This window comes from Arachis hypogaea, chromosome 16, assembly GCF_003086295.3.
Source record: "Arachis hypogaea cultivar Tifrunner chromosome 16, arahy.Tifrunner.gnm2.J5K5, whole genome shotgun sequence".
Lineage (NCBI taxonomy): Eukaryota > Viridiplantae > Streptophyta > Magnoliopsida > Fabales > Fabaceae > Arachis > Arachis hypogaea.
Window position 1 is genome coordinate 139223325 of NC_092051.1, and position 21979 is coordinate 139245303.

Below are 21979 nucleotides of genomic sequence, written 5' to 3' on the forward strand. Positions count from 1 at the left end.
TCTGGAACCGCTACAATGACCTCTGAAAAATTGATGGGTGCCAAAAATTACCTTTCTTGGGATGATTCTGTGGAACTTTGGTTCATGGACCAAGGCTATGAAGACCACCTTACTAAATCTGTTGATGATGTTCGCGCCGCTGACAAAACCACTTGGAATAAGATTGATGCCCAGCTATGTAACCTTATGTGGCAGACCATTGATCCACCAAAGGTGACTATGTTTCGGGCTTACAAAACTTGTAAAAAGGTATGGGACCGTGTTAAAGCTTTATACACTAATGACATTGCAAGACTTTACCATGTTGCTAAGAAGCTGTGTAGTTTACAGCTTCAAGGAACTGATATGGAATCTTATGTTGGGCTGTGGAAGCTGTCAAGGAAGAATTTTTGACTCTCATTCCCTATGTGTCTAATGCTGATGACCATCATGCTCAACAGGGAAAGCTATTTTTGGTACTTACGTTACTTGGGTTGCCAGCTGAACTCGAATCTCTTCGGCAACAAATATTGGGCACCTCACCCGTTCCTTCCCTTGAGGACGTATTTGCACGACTCTTGCAATCCGGCCCCTCTCTTGAGACCCATACTTTCAAACAAACTGCATTGGTATCCCAATCTTCTTCTCAAGTGTCCTTTCAAGTGCCCACTCGCGGCGGCCGTGGGAGTCGTGGTAGTGGTCGTGGTAATCGTACTCGCCTTAGTTGTACCTATTGTCATAGGATTGGTCATACTCAGGATAAATGTTATGCTCTCCATGGTCGTCCTACTAAGGTAGCTAATGTTGTCCAAACTAATGAGCCATCTGACGTTCACTCCGCCGCACAACCACAAGGGATATTTGTCTCTGGCAATGATTATGATGAGTTTCTCAAGTACCAAGCTTCAAAGCAGGCATCTACTCCCGTTGCTTCGGTGGCCCACTCTAGTAATTATGTTGCTTGTGTCTCTCATTCCTCTTCTCTTGGACCATGGGTCCTTGACTTAGGTACTTCTGATCACATTTCTGGTACTTCTTCTGTCCTCTCTAAACTTGAACACCCTGCATTTCTTCCTTCTATCACTTTTGCTGATGGTTCTAAAATTGGTGCTAAGGGAATAGGTCAAGCTACTCCTCTTCCTACATTACCTTTGAAATATGTTCTTTACATGCCTAACTGTCCTTTCAATTTGATTTCTATTATCCAACTTACTCGTTCTCTTAATTGTTCTGTTACCTTTTTTGCTGACTCCGTCATTGTGCAGGATCGAGGGACGGGACAGACGATTGGTACAGGATGTGAGTCTCAAGGACTGTATCGGCTTGCCTTACCCACTACTACTGTGTCTTCTGTTGCTGCTGTTGAGTCTCTGGACGTGGTCCATTGTCGCCTGGGACATCCCAGCCTCTCGAAGTTACAAGCTATGGTCCGGAGTTTATCTCGTCTGGCTACCTTAGAGTGTCAAACTTGTTATTTAGGTAAACATGTTCGTAGTTCTTTTTCAAGTCGTGTCAATACACGAGCTGCGTCTCCCTTTTCTGTTATTCATTCTGATGTATGGGGACCTAGTCGTGTTACTTCTCATTCTGGTTTTCGTTATTTTGTCACCTTTATTGATGACTTTTCTCGTTGCACTTGGTTATATTTAATGAAGGACATATCTGAATTATTTGCACATTTCAAGTCTTTCTGTTCTGAAATTCAAAACCAATTCAAAACTTCAATTAAAATTTTATGAAGTGATAATGCTCGTGAGTATTTTTCAGCACCCTTTTCGTCTTACTTGTCCTCCCAAGGCATTCTACATCAGTCGTCTTGTCCTCATATCCCTCAACAGAATGGTGTGGCTGAGCGTAAACATCGTCACTTGATTGAAACTGCTCGCACTCTTCTTTTCCATACTTATGTTCCCCTTAAGTTTTGGGGTGAGGCTGTTCTAACTGCATGTTATTTAATTAATCGTATGCCTTCTTATGTTTTGCAAAATCAAGTTCCTCATTCCATTTTATTTCCTCATGAGCACATTTTTTCTCTTCCACTACGAGTCTTTGGTTGTACTTGTTTCATCCATGATCTTACCCCAGGCAAAGACAAGTTAACTGCTCGCTCTATCAAATGTGTTTTCTTAGGGTACACTCAATTTCAAAAGGGTTATCGTTGTTATTCTCCAGCTCTTAATCGTTTCTTCGTGTCTGCAGATGTCACTTTTCTTGAGAATACCCCTTTTTTCTCTGCACCCGACATCACTTCACCTTCCATTACGGAGGTGCTTCCTGTTCCTTACTTAGATGGGCCTCCTATTCCCACAAAGCTCTCCAGGTTTATCATCGCCGCCCATGGCCTGCAGTCCAAGATAACTCATCTCCTGAACCCGTGGTTGAACCGTCCTTGGATCCTTCTTCGGGAGTTAGCAGTAGTCTTCCTATTGCTCTCAGACAAGGTACTCGTTCCACCCGTAATCCTAATCCTATTTATAATTTTCTTAGTTACCATCGTTTATCATCTTCGTACTATGCTTTTACCTCCTCTTTGTCTTCTGTTTCTATACCCAAAACAATAGCAGAAGCTCTTTCACATCCAGGGTGGTGCCAGGCTATGATTGAGGAAATGTCTGCCTTACATTCTACTGGTACTTGGGATCTTGTTCCATTGCCACCGGGCAAATCTACTGTGGGTTGTCGTTGGATCTATACTATTAAGGTCGGCTCAGACGAAACAATTGATCGATTAAAAGCCCGCCTTGTGGCTAAGGGCTACACTCAAATCTTTGGTTTGGACTATGGTGATACCTTCTCTCCTGTTGCGAAGATGGCCTATGTTTGTCATTTTCTTTCTATGGCTGCCATTCGCCATTGGCCTCTTCATCAACTTGATATTAAAAATGCTTTCTTACATGGTGATCTTGAGGAGGAAGTATACATGGAGCAACCTCCCGGATTTGTTGCTCAGGGGGAGTCTTCCGGCTTAGTATGTCATTTACACTGATCTTTATATGGCTTGAAACAATCCCCTCGAACTTGGTTTAGTCGCTTTAGTGCTGTTATTTCTAAATTTGGCATGATTCAGAGTGAAGCAGATCATTCAGTTTTCTCCCGTCATTCTTCCTCCACGACCTCCATATATCTGGTTGTTTATGTGGATGATATTGTCATTACTGGAGATGATCATGAGGGAATCACTCAGTTAAAACAGCACTTGTTTGATCACTTTCAGACTAAGGATATGGGGAAGTTAAAATATTTTTTAGGAATTGAAGTGGCACAATCTAATGCTGGGATCTGTATCTCACTGAGAAAATATGCTTTGGATATTCTTGAAGAAACTAGAATGTTGGATTCTAGACTTGTAGATACACCACTGGATCCCAACACAAAACTTAGTCCAGATCAAGGAGAACCTCTTGCAGATCCTGGTAGATATCGCAGATTAATTGGCTGATTGAATTATTTGACAGTCACTCAGCCAGATATTTCATTTGCCACAAGTATCCTAAGTCAGTTTCTTGACTCCCCATGCGATAGTCATTGGGACGGAGCTGTTAGAGTCCTTAGATATATCAAAGGTGCTCCAGGAAAAGGTTTGTTCTATGAAGATAAAGGACATAACCAGATTGTTGGGTATACTGATGCAGATTGGGCAAGATCTCCATCTAATAGACGTTCTACATCTGGTTATTGTGTTTTTATTGGTGGAAACTTGATATCTTGGAAGAGTAAGAAGCAAAATGTTGTAGCAAGATCTAGTGCGGAAGCTGAATATAGAGCTATGGCACTTGCCACATGTGAACTTATATGGTTGAAGCAATTAGTTAAGGAACTTAAGTTTTGTGAGCCGAGTAAGATGGAACTGGTGTGCGATAATCAAGCTGCCTTACATATTGCTTTCAACCCTGTGTTTCATGAACGGACCAAGCACATAGAGATTGATTGCCATTTCATAAGGGAGAAGTTGCACAGTGGGGAAATAGTAACCGCCTTTGTCAACTCCAATAATCAACTTGCAGATATTTTCACCAAAGCTCTCCGGGGTCCTCGGATACAATACATATGTAACAAGCTTGGTGCATATGATTTATATGCTCCAGCTTGAGGGGGAGTATTGAATATCAGATTAGAGATATAGGCTGTATATAAGTTATTCTGAGAGATATATGTTGTATATAAGTTATTCTGTTTTGATATAGTTTCTGTTTTTAGATATCTGATTCTGTTGTATCTCCTAGTATTAAGGGATTTTATTTCTGTACCTATGTATATATATATATATTGATGCTGAGAGATGATTCTCTCAAGGAATTCATCCAAAACACAATTCTTGTCTCACTCCATTCGTGTATTTCAAGTATAGTTTTTTGCCATTTTTAAATCTGAGCTACAAACACGATAAGAAGATTTTATAAACTCTGTGGTTGTGGGTCATCACTTACTTATTTAATTTCACTTGATAAACTGAAAGCTTTCTATGAAAAAATGAAGCATAGAGAGTTTTTAGTTTATTAGAAAAATTTAAGCTAAGTAACAACCTACAACAGTCTATAGAATTTTCTTGACATGTTTGTAGCTCAAATTCAAAAATGGTAGGCCATAATTTAAAAAACCAAATGATCCATCAACATTGGTAATTCTTTTGTTATCCCTCATAAGCTTTGTGATCTAGTCTAAGGTGAGATATAAATGTGTTAAACAATTTTGTTAGACATAGTTTTATACTCTCAGGTAGCATAATAGCCAATAGAAGGAAAATAACTTCAATCTAAATGTTTCTAGTACAGAAAATAATATCGCTTAACCAATAGAAAAGACATTGATATATGCTCATTGTCAGACATTGGATCCTTATCCTTCTATTATTATAAATAAAATCTTTGAAAGTGGCGGATGAAAGGTTAATAAAATACCTTACTCCTATTTTTAACTTAGTGGTGATTGATATCTCCTCTCGAAAAGGAGGTAAGCGGCTATGGCAGCTATATCTAAAAAAAGTAGGAGTGACCATACCATATGGGTTGTGGAAAGTATGTGTGCATTTGTCTCAAGAGTACAATGCACTTCTCATCAATCCTAAATTGGCACTATAAGTATCTTTACTAAATTGAATTAAATCATATATTCTAACATCCTTCTAAGTTGACATCTTTTGGGCTTCAATCCGATCTAACAATGTACAGTACCCATCAACACTAACTTTTTGGGGGTTACGAAATTATCTGTTTTGCGAGTCAAAATCAATGGAAATAAATTCTGAAAAGCTATGATTCTTTTTTTAGAGTGCTCAAGAAATAAATGTTTGATCTTATCTATAGTATTAGAGGAAATAAGCAGACTAACAAAAACTGAATTTATACAGCCAGTGGTAAATAGAATTAGCACCTGCGATTCCCAAATTTTTAATTTTGACATTTTTTATTCAAAAACAAAAGTTTATCCACCCTTAACAATGGATTCGACAAAAATTCAGAAACGATCACTTTTGGTTATAAAAAACACATGTTGATAAGTTGCTGCTAGATGTACCATGAAAGTTCAGAGTTGAGCTCCGATGTTCAGTCCCAAAATGTCTATAATTTTCAAACAAAGTGTAAATTCAAAAAATGATGCATTAAAAATAAGATAAAGATTGAACTTATACAAATTTTATTTTATAAGATGACATGAGAAATAAAACAAGTTGTTAAAATAGAATAAAACCAAATGTTACATAACAATGCTCATAACAAATGATGTATGGACGCTTCTATGGTGCTGAATGCCTAAAATTTCAGCAGCTACTGAAATGAGTTGTCATGATGGAGAGAAGGACGCGTGTGGTGTTGGGTACAACACGTGCAGACAGGAACTGATTCCTGTGCAGGAGTGACAGGATGCTGCTGAAATTAGATGGATGATTGTGTTACCTATGAGCTATGGTTAATGATGATTAGATGTTTGGGCTGCACTTTTTTGTGAATATGGCAGTTTGTGGAGTTACGGGCTTTGGGTTCATTGTAAAGAAAAAAAAAATAGAACAACTTTTAGATGAAGTTCGGCCATAATGTTTAGTCATTGTAATGGATTAGACCAAAAAGATAGAACAATATGTTTTTGAATGATATTTCATCAACATTAATTCAAATTCAAATAATAATGTAATAGCATGGGTTTGGAAAGAAAATGAAAATGCATAAACATTAAGAGTAATAATATTATGGGTCCAAACGGCATTCTCTGTAGTAGTATATTATTTTTTATAATATTAAATAATAATAAATCTACTGTAATACGGTGTACATGTCAATGATGTCATGAAAAAAATATTTTATTTTTTATTAATATTATATATTTTTATGTTAACAATAAATAATAAAACTAATGTAACACTGTACAAAAGATAAATAATATATGATATATTTTTTTATCTTAATAATAAATAATAAAAAATCTGTTGTGCTACTGTACCAATAGTAAATAAAATATTTAATTTTTTATATTTAATATTATAGTACTTTATGTTAGTAATAAATAATAATAAAATTACTATAATGAAGCCCAAATAACAAATAAAATATGACATATTTGTATTATTATATTTTTTAGGGTTAGTATCGTTTTGTCTGTTTTAATTGTTGGATAAATTATAAAGAATTTATTTCAGTTGTATTATATTAGATTTATTATTATTTAATATTATCAAAAATAATATATTACTATAGAGAATGCCGTTTGGGCCCATGATATTATTATTTTTAATGTTTATGCATTTTCATTTTCTTTCGAAACCCATGCTATTACATTATTATTTGAATTTGAATTAATGTTGATAAAATATCATTCAAAAGCATGTTTTATCTTTTCAGTCTAATCCATTACAATGACTAAACATTACGGCCTAACCTCCTCTAAAAGTTGTTTTATTTTTTTTTTCTTTACAATGAACCCAAAGTCCATCAGTAACTCCACTAAACGGCCATACTCACAAAAAAGTCCAGTCCAAATATCTAATCATTATTAACTATAGTTTATAGGTAACACAATCATCCATCTAATTTCAGCAGTATCCTGTCACTCTTGCACAGGAATCAATTTCTGTCTGCGCGTGTTGCACCCAACACTACACGCGTCCTTCTCTCTATCATGACAACTCATTTCAGCAGCTGCCGAAATTTTAGGCATTCAGCACCATAGAAGCGTCCAATGAGGTATAAGTTTTTACCATCCACTTCTATCAACCGAAACTCCTTAGTTTTGATTTTCTATGTTGTTTTTGTTGGTACAAGGCTTTTTCTCTTTTAAGAACTTTTCCTCTTGCTTGTTTCTTCATATGGCACATAGTTACTATTTTTAACAATATCCTACACATCCAAATTGACGAACTCAATGAATAGCTTTTTAACAATATACTATTTTCTATGTTGTTTTTTATTGCGGATGGCGGCTCATGGCAGTGAGCCAAAAATCCGCCCTAAAATAATGGCAGATGGTGTTGCGGAAAATGGCGGAAATGACGGATTACCTAAAAAATACATATATGTGTACAAAAAAAATGCAGAAAAATTGCAAATATAATAAACTATAAAATCTAATATATGTAATCATTTTTTTAGTCATATCCAATTAATGCAGCAAATATAATATCAAATGTAGGAAATAAACATAAGACATAGAACATAAAAACTAAAAACTTAAGAGAAAGACCAAAGCCATTGTCTCATCATGTCTTTAAACTAACAAATGATAAAATAGTGAACTGAACTGAAAGGATAAAAAGTTGGAGGAAGAGAGGTTTATGAGGGAAGAGAAGGAGACAATGAAGTGAGTGCACTAAATGAAAAAAAAGGAATGTATGTACTATAACTGGTACGAACCAGAGAAAAGAGGGAACTGTGGTGATGAGCAGCGGCGGCGACGAACGGCGACAAGTGGTTGCAAAGATCGGCGGCACAGGAGGCACACAGAAGAGAGAGAACAGAGATAGAAAGCCGTTTTGGACGTGAATCAAAGAGGAAGGGTCGTTTTTTAGTTGCAGCGGCTGAACTGGTTTAGTGGGTTACATATATCATTTAGGGTTTTGCTAATTTACCCATTTACCCTCGATTTTTTTTAAAATTCGAAAAAACCCGCAATTTTCGCCATTTTCATGGCGGTCCGCCATGGCGTCACCGCAATTGCAGCCGCCTTTTGCCCGCCGTGAAAACCCCTTTGCGGTGGCGCTTGTATGGCAGCGAGGGCGAATCCCGCCACGCCATACCGTTATGGCACCGCCATGGCCGATATTTTAAAACACTAATATGAATAGCTGAGATCACTTTTAAAAGAAAAATGGTCAGAGTCTGACATTCACCCATTGGATTGTATTGTTTTGCCATCTTTGTGTTTTCAGCTTTTTTCTCTACAACCCGTAAAAAGCTTAACCCTTTAGAAAACTAATCCTGATGTTAATGGAAATAGCACAAATGTAGCATGAGAATGTATTGCATTATGATTGTCAACTTTTTCTGAAATTGAAACGTTTCAACAAAGTCTATCAAGCTGAAACTTGTAGGTAGCACAACTGGTTGCTTAATAATTTTTAAAGTAAATACTCAAATTAGTTCCCAACAAATTTCAAATTGAACTCCGCAGTAAATTTTTATTAATACAATACATAGTAAACCATTGTAATAACTCTTAACGAGATTTTAATATATTATTTTCTTTGTATTCATCAAAACCTATATCCAAGGGATTCTAGAGTTAACAAATCAATCCATACTTCAACAACCCGAGCATATATATATCAAATCAGCAAGCACCCGAAAAGATATAAGATGTGTCATAAATAAAAAAAAATTTAAAAAAAATTTAAAAAAAAAAACAGAAAATAAAACCATACAAGCAAGTTGAGTTAGAAGTATTCTTGAATGAATATGCACATACAATGAGAGTGAAGACTCCTCCTTTCATTCTTTCCAATTATATGAAGCCCGGTCTACAACTAAATAGTCTCCCCGGATATCCTTCGCAACTCGAAGGTCACGATCAAGGTAAACAGTATCAAACCTGCCAAAACAGGATAACAAAGTAAAACACTAAAACTTGAAGAAAAGGCATCCTATTATTGGTCAAATAGATAAAACAGGAGACAACAGAGATGAATCCGACAAATAGAAGAAAAAGCTTAGAAAGTAGATCATTATTTCTCTAAAAGACTGGAAAACACAACAAACTATTTCTACTGTTGGGATGCCATGTAAGATTTTAACCAATTGTGTACAGTTTCTTCTATGAGAAAACCCCAAAAATTTCTCCTTAAGAAAAACAGTGCCATACACAATCGTCCTTGAGAAATGTAATCCCACATAATATTTTCTAAGTGTTGAAAATATCAATCATATTGTTCCTTTTAGATACTACTAATATGTAATTATATATGGTGGTTAAGGATCAGAATTGACAAATATGCCTCAAATTCTTAATGCTCAAAGACTATGCAAAGATTTTTCACCTGTTTAGGGACTAATATGTTCAGTACCTTTAATTCAAGGACAACAAATTTGGAGATGTACTATCTACCTATTTATAAGAATGCCCAAACATATTCTTTTACCCCTAATCTTCAATCAAATCAAGTTTCATCATCATTTCTCTTCTCTCTTCGATCTTGATTCTACATTAAATGAATAATGCTCATTATCTGTGTATCCTTAGGGTTTCTGCATTAGGGTCTTAAAACTTACTCTCACATAACACGAGTTTGTGGACTTGCTTGATTTATCAACTGTGGTTAAGGTATTTTCTAGGTGCTTGTCTGGGGATGGCAAGTTGGATGGCCAGCGATTGAATAAACTGAATAATTTCGAGACTTCCTGGATTGGTTGGTTCTTCTCTTATTGAATTCTCTTACCTTTTCAGTGACTTATAAATATTCAATTGATAAAATCTTCCCCTTTCAAACTAATTTTGAATTCAAAAAATATGGATTGTGATATGTACTAAGTACTTTAAAAACCCAATCCCCTTTCAAGTTAATATGAAAGCTTTCCATCTACACCTCTCATTAGTACTGCAACAACTCATTCCCAATTTCACACCGGACCTAATTCCTTCCCTTTTGCTTTTTCATCTTTTTCTCGGCCTCCTTTATCTCCAAGGACCATCTGCCCCTTTCCCACCCAGAGTTTCCATATTGCATGGTAAAAAATGATAGCAGTGAGCTCAAGTCTTCTGCACTATCCTCAAAGGCCATTAGATATCAAATCACATCGGGAGAACTAAACTTACAAAGGATGGTCTATACATAGTATGAGGTATAGCCGAATGGGTGATTAACAATATCATGCAATGTAGCTCTAGAAACTCTCAAGATTTATGAAGTGTGTTTGAATTGTATGTTCCATTCTTTCTTAAGGAAATTGATGTTCTTTGCCAAACTCTCTCCACAAAGCAAGTCATTGCTATATCTTAAGAAAGAGTTGGCACACAATGCCTGATATTAACTACTATGTAACACTATTAATCTATGGCAAAACTGAAAACTGATCTGAGTTATCTTCAAGAGAAGACAAATTCATGATGAAGAGGCCAAGAGGGGGAAAAGATTTTAAGCTGCCTCCAATAATGTCTCAGGATATCAATAAGGTAAAAAAATAAAAAAACACTTACACCAATATGGTCTCAGAAATAGGACAGTATTTATAAACAAAAATATAAAAATAAATTAATAAAAAATATTAAATTGCTTGAATTCATGAATCAGAAGTTATTCCAAACTAACTCTCTACTGGACAAGATAACTTCACATTTAATCTATGTTTTTAAATCCCCAATTAAGCTTCATCAGTAAAAGCAAACTAAAAGGAGTAAACACAAACACACAAATAATCAGTCAGCAAGTAAATCTACCAAGCATAACTAACATTTTACTTCAACTACACTGTATATTTAAAGTACCTACCAACCCTGTCCAAATGGCGGCAACGGTATTTCCCAATTCTTCCCACGTAATACTGCACTAGTAAATCTAAAGCAACCAATGTCAGACTTTAAAAGTGTTGAACAACAGTAAATGAATTTTCTTCATCGAAAGAATGTTATTCCGATATAATAGCACCGGCAGGAATAAAAGATATTCGTGTCCCTCCAAAATCACAAAAAGTTTTATACCAATTTGGCGAAATTTATCAAAGTTTTGTGATATTTCGAGGTACTTTGTTAAAATCACCATTTTCCAGTTGCAAAAGCAGTAGTTTGCCCTAATTCACCTGAAATTGACTCTCTGTGGCGACGCAATCTCAATCCCGGAACGGACGAAGAAAACCCCATCGGGAGGGAAAGTGATGACGTTATTGAGGGTTTTCTGTTGGACATCGATGACTTGCAACACGTCGCCGGCACGTGTTCCGAACAGGGGAGCTTTCTCGATAATGAAAAGCTGCTCTTTCTCGGTGGTCCAAAGCAGCCTCCACGTGCCGGAGAGTGAGTCGTCAGTGGTCACAGTTCCGGCGCCAAGTTCGGCCATTGCGTCGATGGCTTCGACGATGGCAGCACGCCTCGCAGGGTCAGTCTGCGTCCTGAGGCCGCGGTCCTGGTCGGAGATTAGGACGAGAAGGCGCTCCCTGGCTGATTGGGATTGGGCGGTGACGGAAGAGCAGGTGAACCTTGGGTGAGAGTAGCAACGAGGGACCGAGAGTTTTGAATTAGGGCTTTGGGGTTTGAAGGGTGTGGGAAGAAGGAGGGTTGTGGTGGCCATGGACACGGGTGGAAGGGAAGGGAGTTCGTGGCTGTGAGTCTCATGGCGTTTAGTCAGTGTGGTGGGTGTTTCAAATTCAATCAAGTGTCTCAACTTTTCCTTGAAAAAATTGGCGGTTCAGAAATGAAGTGAAATCTATTAGTCGAACTAGTTAGTTGGACCAAGTCTACGAACTACAAAGGAGGTAAGGGAAAATGGATCCTCTCCAGTTTTTTTAACACTTGACAAGATACAGTGTGATTTTTCACTTTTGATTCTATAAATGGGATCAGAAATAAATAAGAGAGAGAGAGTAATGAATGGTTAGATTAAGCACTGGATACCATCCAGTTTTTTGTTCACTGGAGAGGATCCACTCCCGGAGGTAAGATTCAATTTGGTGTTTGAAAGTTCTAATTCGCTTTATATTAATTTTTTATTTTTTAAAATGATCAAATATATCTTTAACTCTCATAAATAGTAAATTTTTGTTAGTCCAAAAATTAAAAGAAATTTTATTGGTGCTGAATTGACACTTAACTGGATGTTGATGTAGACACAATGAGTTTAATTCAAATTGACTTTTTAAATTTGATTAAAATATCTAAATGATCAATTTACACTTATAAAATTCTAACTCCTAAATGTTTATCTTTATCGTTTTGATATGTTTTTAATGAAAAAATATAGGAAATTAATGGCCTAAGTGTATAATGTGTACAATGAAAGTTTAGGAAGTATTAGAGATATGACCATTAATATTACATTGTCCTATCAGATTATATTTTTGAAATGAGTGGTTTCATGACATGGTATTAAAATTCTAGATCTGAAAAGTCAAGAATTCGATTCTTGGCAAATCCCAAAATCAATTTAAACTTTTGGGGTGAGTATTTTTATAACATGAGATGTTCATTTTATAACATTGGCTCCCTAACAATACTCGTTTTTAATCTATTCTTCTGCGTTGTTCGCCGTCTTCTCTCTAAAACTCTTATTTACTCTTTTTGCGTGACCTATAATTAACTCTCTTATTCACTGGATTGAAACCATATTTTACTGTGATATCGTGGTTTTTTTTCTTTATTACTTGATGAAGAACATGTTGGCATATTGCTACAAGCTACAATTCAATTAAACAAAATTTAATAAGATCCAGTTTCGAGAACATACGATTATAGAAAAAAAAAAATTTTCTTTGCTTGCTTAAAACATTCACTCTGCAATTATTTCAATATCAAAAACTAAATTTAAAAATAAAAAAATTAAATATTATAGTACAAGGTGACTTCTAAATCTAAAAATATAGTAAATATCAATGTTCAAAAAATATTTTCAAATGAAAAAAGTAATGTTATTTCATTAACAATCTGCTATTACACAAGTAGCAAGTACTTTTGTTAGTAAAATAACTTACCTCCATCACCATCAATAGTCTTCCACAAATAATTGAATTTATGTCAAGCCAATATTGACCAATGCAATTATGACAACAGCAGTGATAAATGTGACGAACAAAATGCTAAAAAAAGTGTATATTTTAATTTTATAGCCCTACATACTAACATATACCTGATGTAACTGCAAGACAATTGCACTAAACGGCACAAGACCGCCAAGAAACATTTGAAATAGTACGTTCTCCAATACTAAGCAAATTGTTGAATCTCCCTAAAATATCTCTTTGTGGAAGAAGGATTTTGAAACTCAATTCTAAAGCCGTATCCGACAACTCCACCAAACACGAATAAAGAGATAAGCAAAGACTATGAATATAACAAGAATCACGATAAGGGAGCAAAACGGGATAGTGGTTGTGGCACCATAAAATATTGCAATAATGTTGAAGATAGAGGCTACGACAAAAACTAGTCTAATGTAAAGAATCACTGCTAAATTAACACTCTTCTTCTGGAATCATAATCAAGTCACACAATAGACATAGGATATTGATAGAAAAATATAATGAGACATCATTTGTTTTTTAAGTTAATTGCATATGGAATTACCCATCTATTTCTAATAAATTGGCCATAGAAAGATGCTGATGAGTATCTGAGCAACAAAGAAGTTTTTGAGTATCTGTCCATCCTATTCTCAAAATGCAGTGCAGTTACATTTCGGATAATTGAATAAGTGAACTTAAATCAACATCAATATCAATATCATTACTTATATTAATAGAACAATTTGGATCACTAAATGCATTCACTTCTATGACTTAGTCTCCATTGAAAGAACACCAAATTGAACATGCATAAAAAGGTAATACTTTGTCCTTCTCTAGGACTCCAACTATCCTCCTCAAACTTCTCAATAAACCCCTAAAATGGAAGGTCATCCAAGTAAAACTGGAAGTAGTAGTAGTGGTTAATAGCTTCCTTAAAACTTGCAACCTCATCAATATAATCCATTTTTGGCACAATGTCTCGTCAATTTGTCTTTTTAGAGCTTAAATTCATATAAAGTATTGCATAAATAAAAAGCCACGATGTCGATAACTGAATTGAAATCTCCTCTTTTTTTAAGCTTCACTTTACTAATTACTTCCTTTATTCCTTTATTTTTTTTTCTATCACTATAATATTTTGAACATCATTGGAATAATTTATTTCAATATAAATTACATCCAAGCATTTAAGATTGTACTAAAAAGAGTGACGGTGAGAGATAACAAAAACCTAAACATTCGCCTTTTACCTTTTGCAATGTGCGAATACGATGATGCTTCATGCAAAAATTGTTTTATTGAACACAAGCGGAGGTGTCACGGAAGAGCACTTGCGAAGTTCAGCAACTCCGAGCTGAAGGAGATGAAGAGATGATGCAGAAGAGAAGAAAGTGTTTTTATAGGAAACGGCATCGTTTGGCTTGTTCCTCTTAAACGACGTCGCTTTTTAAATTGTCAACTTCGCATTTAACTACGCATATCAACAACGTTATAACGTCTAATAACTTTTGGACTAACAGACGATTCCAAAAGTAGGAAATACATTTGGTCATTTTAAAAAGTGGGGACTAATCTGAAGTGAGTAAAGAATTTCAAGAACCATTTTAGTTATTACCTCAATTATAAAGTGATCTTTTAAATTTAGATCTTTCACTAATTTTTTTTTTAGATAAATTGGACAACTTCTAATTTTAAAGATTACAACACACTCACATAATATTAGAGAATTCTTTTTCAATACTTGATACTTTTAACAAAGTTTGAACAGAATATAACATATTAAAAAACACATATATTATCATCTGAGCTAAGTGCTTGTTTGGGCGTTATTATCTTAATAAAAATAAATATTTTTTTAATAAAAAAATATTTTTTTATTTTTTAACGTGTTTGACAAATTTTTAATAGTAAAAATAAAAACACTAAAAAAATAAAAAATATATCTTTTTTAAAAACCTGTAATTTATATTTTTTAATTTTTTTAAAAAATAATATTTTTCATATAATAAATAAAAAAAGTACTTTTATATTATTATATCCAAATATAATTAATAAATAAAAAAATATTTTTACATAAAATACTCAAATATAAAATTATTTTTATTTTTTTATAAAATTAAAAAAAAAAAACTCAAAATTTTTTTTTTTAAAAAAACTCACCTAAACAAACTCTAAAACTAAGCTGAAATCTTTTACTAACTGAAACATGAGATTTCGATTGTACTATTATTATTTTAGAATTGATCTCCCGAAGCACTTTTAATTTTGGTTCCCAATAAAAACGAATGTGACCTGGTTTTGATATACGTGGGCCTCTAAAATGATTTGCATACAATACTTTGATTATTCACACATTTTTTCGTCTCCTCTACTTTTACTCTTCTTTTCTTATCAATGACGTTACTGTAGGTTACATTTTTGGGTATCTGATTTTGTAAGAAATAACGCACCGCAAAATTGGAGCAGAGACTAGAGATCACGTGTGTGGGAAAAAGAAGTTGCGCCATTTCATTCAGATATCATTAATAAAAAATTGGAGTAGAAATTATTAATATTTTTTAATTTTATACAATAAATTTAGTTAATATATTTAAAATAGATAAAAATATATATAAAAAAATTAAACAATATTAATAATTATCTTTAAAAAATAATAAAAAATTTTAACAAAAAAAAATTTGTCAATTTTAAATAATTTTTAATAAATAAATCAACAATTACGTAAACTTATTTTATTAATACAAAGAAAAAACATTGATAGAGAAATTAATTAATCTTATAAAAAAATCAAAGAACTGAAAAGAAATTTTTCTTTTGATTAAAAATGTTGTTATCTTTTAAAATAATTATTAGAACTGTTTAAATTTTTTTCTCAAAAAATATATAATTATCTTATTGAGTTTAGGTTGACAACAATATCCACACACTCGTAAATACCCAATACGCTCTAACACGGTTAGGAGTAAAAAAGGTCAGGCGGCCTGCTAGGGGCTTGTAGTCTGGTCTGTGTTTGGCCTGACCTGACCTGTTATAAAATAGTCACAGGTTCATACTTTTATAAAAGTCTTATTATGTTAATAGGTCAGGCACAAGCTTACTAATTAGCCTTATTGGCCTGTCAGGCCCAGACCTATCTGGACCTGTTAATACATAATTATATATAAAAATAATTTTTTATTATTAACAAAATTATGAGATATTTTAAATTTATTATATTTAATTATAAATAATTTTGTATATTTTAAATACTTTAAAATTTAAATTTTTTTATAAATATTAAATATGACATATTACATATAAATATGTTTATTAAAAAATAATTTTTAAATAATATTTTTATTTTTGTAAAAAAAATTATCAGGTCTTTTAATAGGTTTTAGATCAGGCCAATTTGAATAACATGCCAAATTTAGTACTTAAAAAAATTTATAACAAATTACAGACTAAACTCAAACCAATTGACTACATAACAAATCAAACTTATTAAGAACAAAATCTGACCTGACCTAACTTAACCTGTTTTCACCCCTAAACACGATGGGAGACAGGTTGACAACGTAATCCACGGAGAATAGAGGTGGAACACAGTTTAGGTGTTAAACCCACCTTATTCATTCCATCCACACTCTTACTATATGTTCGTTATCTGATGTTCTCGGGTTGTCGGATGGTGATGAGTAGGAGTGAGGGAGAGACCCCAAGCTAACGTGGAACGAGGGTCGGAGGGTGTTAGCAGCTTCAGAGGTTGAACGGGGCGTGGGAGTGACCACCTGCAAGGACACTCCGACAATCAAGTCAGAGTCTGTACCAGAGGATAGCCGAATTAGGTAAAAATGTGACGTACCTTGGGGGAGAGCTGTCCTCTCCCCTTATATACTATGTTGGGTGGGTCTAGTAATGGTCTAGCCCATTAGTGGAGGAACTGTGGGCTGTCGCATTCCACGTGAGCAGGTCGGACTTCGGATCGGGATGCCGGGTATTGCCTCGTGGGTATCGACCCGAGCGATGGCATGCTTTTGGGTGGTAGGTCGGTCGGGCCCTGGGTCGATTGTTAGGGACCGACCCGTTGAACTCTTTTGCTGGAGGTTTGGGCCTGGGTGGGGTGGTGCCCCAACCCGGCGACTGCTTTGGCTGGACTTGTCAGTCTGTAATAGTGTCCCCAACGTGTCAGCCTTGAAGCTTGGGACTTGTGGCTGGGCACGTTTGTCCTACTCGCTAAGGCGGCGATTTTCTTCTTCTTCGGGAACTCGTTGGTGGCGTTTCGTGTCCCTCACGCGTGGTCGCCTTGACCCTTGCGCTGCTTTCTTGGCTTCTGCGCTGGGCATTAAATGCCCATCATTTCATTGATTTGAAATTTTTGGGTGAAATGGAGAATATGCCCCTGCCTTTTGGCGCTCTTCCTCGGCGGTTACGTTTTTCTCCCATTATTTTTATTTCGTAACCCCCACTCCCCTCTATTTTTCTTTTTCTCATCCTCTTGTTCTTTCGTGTTGCTGCTGCTCTTGCTTTTGCTTCTTGCTGCACTTCGAATACTCTTGCTTCCAGTGCCCTTTCTTCCTTTCTGGGTTCCTCATTCCTATCTGTTTCTTACAGATTCTGCTTTCCTGGTAAGTTTTCGTGCATTCTTGTTTGTGTATGCCTTGGTTTCTTCATTTTTCTTGTTGCTTTTTCTTCTAGAAGGGGTGCCGCTGGGTTTTTCCTGGGTTTTTACTTGTCTTTATGGGTTAGTATAAGGGGCTAGAGGGTGATTCATAGTTTTTCTTTTCGCTTTTATTGTTTTGAGGGTTTCCGACTTCCCGTCTTGACTAAGTGGTGCCCCCGCTGTAGGTATGGCCGAGCGCCTTGTTTCCTCGAGTCAGGCTCAGCGCCCTCTAGCCGACTTTGTCGACCACTACGCTTGGGTTTCCTTCAATGTGAAGGATACCCCTTCTAGAATGACAAAGGAGGGACTCCAGAAACTACGCCAGTCAGGGCTCCTGTATGGAGGGGGTCCCGAGGAGGCGCTTTATCAAGTTTATGATCCTGCTGGTCGGGAGCGCGTATGCCAGAAAAACTTGGCTTCCCCACGAGTGGTTGATTGGTTGTAGGTTTATGAGCCCATGTTCATGACTTTGGGGCTTCGTCTTCATTTCTCCCCCTTTGTTATAGCATTGTTAAATCGCTGCGATGTTACTCCGTCGCAGCTTCATCCAAACAGTTGGACCTCCATCCGATGCTTCGAGATGGTTTGTGAGTATCTGGAGCTGCCGACTTAAGTGAATGTCTTTCTCTACCTCTTCCTGCTCACGAACCCTTCTAGCCAGGGGAAGGCTAAGAAGGGATACATGTCTTTTAGGGTCCAACAAGGCCGCAGAATCTTTGGCCTTTTTGAGGATTCTTATCACGGCTTCAAGTCTACATTTTTTAAAGTTAGGCTAGTTGAAGGTCACCAGCCTTTCTGGCTTACGGCCGAAGGAGCTAGGCGGATCCCGACCTACTGGAGTTTTGGGGCGGGATCCGACTATCTGATAAAGGTCTCTTATGATTGGCTGAGTCCAGAAGATCGCAATATTGCCGATATTCTGTTAGCCATTTTTGGTGAAAAGAATCTTAATCCCCGAATGGTCATGGGGGATCGGGAGGCCGGTCGGTCGTATGTTGGTGAGTTCCTTTTCTTTTGTACTTTTTCAAGCTTTATTCCTCTATTGTTCACATATTTGCTTTCTTTTTCTTTGCTTGCAGTTTTCATGGCTGGCGGGAAGAAGACTTTGCTGACCTGATGAGCCTCATCAAGGGGGATGATGAGGGTAAGGACGACTCCTCGGCGACTCCAACGGCGAGTCAGGAGCAGGGGGAAACCGGGGAGGCTAGTGGTCAGGCGGACGGGGCCGAGCAGGCTCAGCCAGAGAAGGTGGTTCCTCCCGAGAACACTGCAGGGTCCCAGGGTGTGGAGACAGAGACTCTTGAGGAAGATTTTGGTTTTGGTGACGATGAGTTGAAAGTCGCGAGCAATCCAAAGAAGAGGAAGCGGGATACCGGGAAGGCGCTCTCAGTTATGGAGAAAAACTTTGATGCCGGGGGTTTCATTGAGTCCCAGTTGCTCCCCGGCACCGAGGAGTTTTTCCACGAGACCGACCTTTCCGGGCAAGCTAGGTGGATCTACCGCAGTCTTCTTCGTGCTACTGCTATTGCCAAGAAGGTGGAACCTGCAATTATCATGCTATGGAAGTAAAGCTTCGGAACTCCCAAAAGGATATGACAGATTCACAATCTCGAGAGGAGTCCTTGAAGACAAAATTGTCCAAGCAGGAGAAGAAGGCTGAGGAGGATGCTAAGGAAATTAAGAGGCTGGTGGATCGGGACATGGCCTTGATGAAGGATCTGAACACTTCTCGTGGTGAGCTGCTGCTGCCAAGAAGAGGGTTGAGGAGTTGGAGGAGAAGCTAAAGTTGGTAGAGAGCTCGGCAGATGCTGCTACCCGGGAGATGGCTGCTCTGAAGAAAAAGAATAAAGATCTTGCAAAGGGGGCCCGTGAGGCTGTTAAGCTGACCGAGAAAGGGATTAAGCTCCAGGTGGCCGTGCAGGCTCCCGACCTCGACCTCTCCCAAATCGGTGCTATGAAGACAGTGGAGGGCGGGAAGATCGTTGACATCCTTAAACGCTAGATGGATATTTCCCGATTTTCATGCTCTTCGCTTTATCTTGTAACTTGCTTTTTATTCTGGGGCCTATTATAAGGCGCCCTTTGGTTGTACCGAATACTTTGCCTTTATTTTAAACTGCCGTTTTTTGTTATTGCTTGTTATATTCAGACCGTCGTGGCTTTACTTTTACTGTTTTATTTGCTCGGGCCGTCGCGGCCTTTTGGTTCACCGTTTTTCGTGGTATTTATTATTCTTGCTGCTTGCTTGAGCCGTTTTTGTTTTTTGGTCCCTATGGTTTCCGGGGTGATCAGTCCAGGTTTTCGTTAGGTCGACCGTTCGCCTTTTTTTGTTGCTTGTTATTCCGATTCAAGACTTGTGAAAAGTAAAACTTATCATATTGTTAGGGTTTTGAAACAAGGAAATAATGTAAATGCGCAATTAAGTGAAAGATAATAGAAGAGGAAAATGAAGGTTGTGGTAGGCTTAGAGAAGGGGGGGTTGAATCTATGCCTTCCTTTTAGTTGCTGTTGTTACCCTTTTAAAACAGATTTGCAATTCTGATTCTGTTTTAACTTAGCAGCGGAAATTTATGAGACAATTTATTTTTGTCTCATGAATATCAGAAAATAGAACACATCAGAGAAGAGAAAAGCTAACACCAGCATGTATCCTGGTTCAGTTGCCTTGTGCTATGCAACCTACATCCAGTCTCCTCCACAACTATGGAAGAAGTTCACTATAGTTAACAGTATTACATACACCAATAACACAGGATTGACCCAATCCTTTCACACTCAAGTTCTAACCTAACTTGACATTGGCTATGCTAATACCTAACTCTTTACTCTTAGTGCTAACCCAACTAAAAAAGGGATACCTCACAGGTACAAGATACAAGACATAAACACACCTAAAGAAATCTGAAAATAACTCTAGGCTTTTCTCTCAAGTGTTTCACTCAGCCTTTTTCCACTCATGGCTTTTACTTGAGCTTTCTCACAATGCCTTTTCTCACAAGAAATTACAGAAAGATAAACATAGAAAAGTACATTACAATCTATAAAACATGAAGGAGATTGACTTCATCAACAGCCTCTGTGCTATGCAAAAAACCAGATTAGCAAGCCTCTGATTCAGTTCTTCATATTGGCGGAATGCACCTTTGATTAGGTTACACTGTCCAGTTAGTTGAACTTCTTCAAAGAGCTCTCTCAGAACAATAACCTCTATTCACTGGTTTTCTCTCCTTGGTTTCTGAATGAACAGCAAACCTCTTTTTATCTCCTTGCATGTGGCTGAGTTCTTCTTCCAAGGTCAACACCTTGAGCCTTGAGCTTCACCAACCCACAAGCTCACTTTTTCTTCTCAAACATCAAAGTAGAACCTTTGCCTCTGACTTTTCCAACTTGACCGAAAGCCATGAAGGAGTAACAGAAATTGTTTTCCAATGGTCAACCAAATCTGAACCATAGAGATGCAACTTGGTCCCCAAGAATCTCTTGTGACCGTGGATTTGTAGCAGTGAAGAACAGAGATCAACTTTCCCTTGAATGCCATTTTCGGATAGAGCAGAGAGTTGGGAAGAAGGGAAGAAGATTTGATGCAAGCAAGATGAGATGGATTACCTTTAACCTAAGCTTGATTTGGATTAGATTTTCTGCTTTAGCTTCTGTGCTTCAAGCTTAGATTTTCTCTTTCTTGCTTCTTTGGTTACTGGCTTATGGAGGAAGCTTTTCTTCTCTTTCTCTTTCTTACTTTTTCTGAAGTCTTGATTTGACTTGATTAGAGAGGAGAGGAACGTTGCTTTGGTTGGAGCAAGATGGACGGAATTGAGATCAATTCGGGCTTGGATCGGGTATCCTTTAGCTTGGCCCGTTTTGATTTCTCAGCTTTGAATCCTTTTGGGCTTTGTTTATTTCATTAACCCATTACCCTTGTTTTATTTTCCCTTCCATTTGGGCTGTAAATCAGATTTTGGCCTGCAACATTTTATAAACAATTAGTAATATGCAATTATAATTAATCAACACTAATTATTTATTTTCCCAAAAATAATGTTTGTCATCACTAATTAATTTAGTTAATTTCTTAACTCAACAATCTCCCCCTTGATGACAAACATGATTTAAGCAATAAGCAAAAGAAATGAGTTTGAGTAAGGTTTAGAAACTCCCTTTGATTTTTGTCATTTGCTTTTATGTTGCTCCCCCTTTTCTTTTCAAAAATTGCTCCCCCTGGATTTAT

The 21979-nt window shown here is 36.6% G+C and overlaps 1 protein-coding gene across 2 annotated transcripts; it reads right to left on the reverse strand.

The window, feature by feature from the left end:
* Positions 1-8610: 8610 nt before the first annotated feature.
* Positions 8611-11840, reverse strand: LOC112755287 (probable plastid-lipid-associated protein 11, chloroplastic). 2 transcript variants are annotated; one of them, XM_025803271.3, is made up of 3 exons: positions 11196-11840; positions 10889-10954; positions 8611-8994 (listed from the first exon to the last, which is right to left on the reverse strand). In XM_025803271.3, exons 1-3 carry the CDS (start codon positions 11681-11683, stop codon positions 8895-8897), a joined length of 654 nt encoding a protein of 217 aa, XP_025659056.1. In that variant the 5' UTR covers positions 11684-11840; the 3' UTR covers positions 8611-8894. The 2 variants fall into 2 exon arrangements, with proteins under 2 accessions (XP_025659056.1, XP_025659058.1); XM_025803273.3 differs by having other exon boundaries at positions 10885-10954.
* Positions 11841-21979: the final 10139 nt, after the last annotated feature.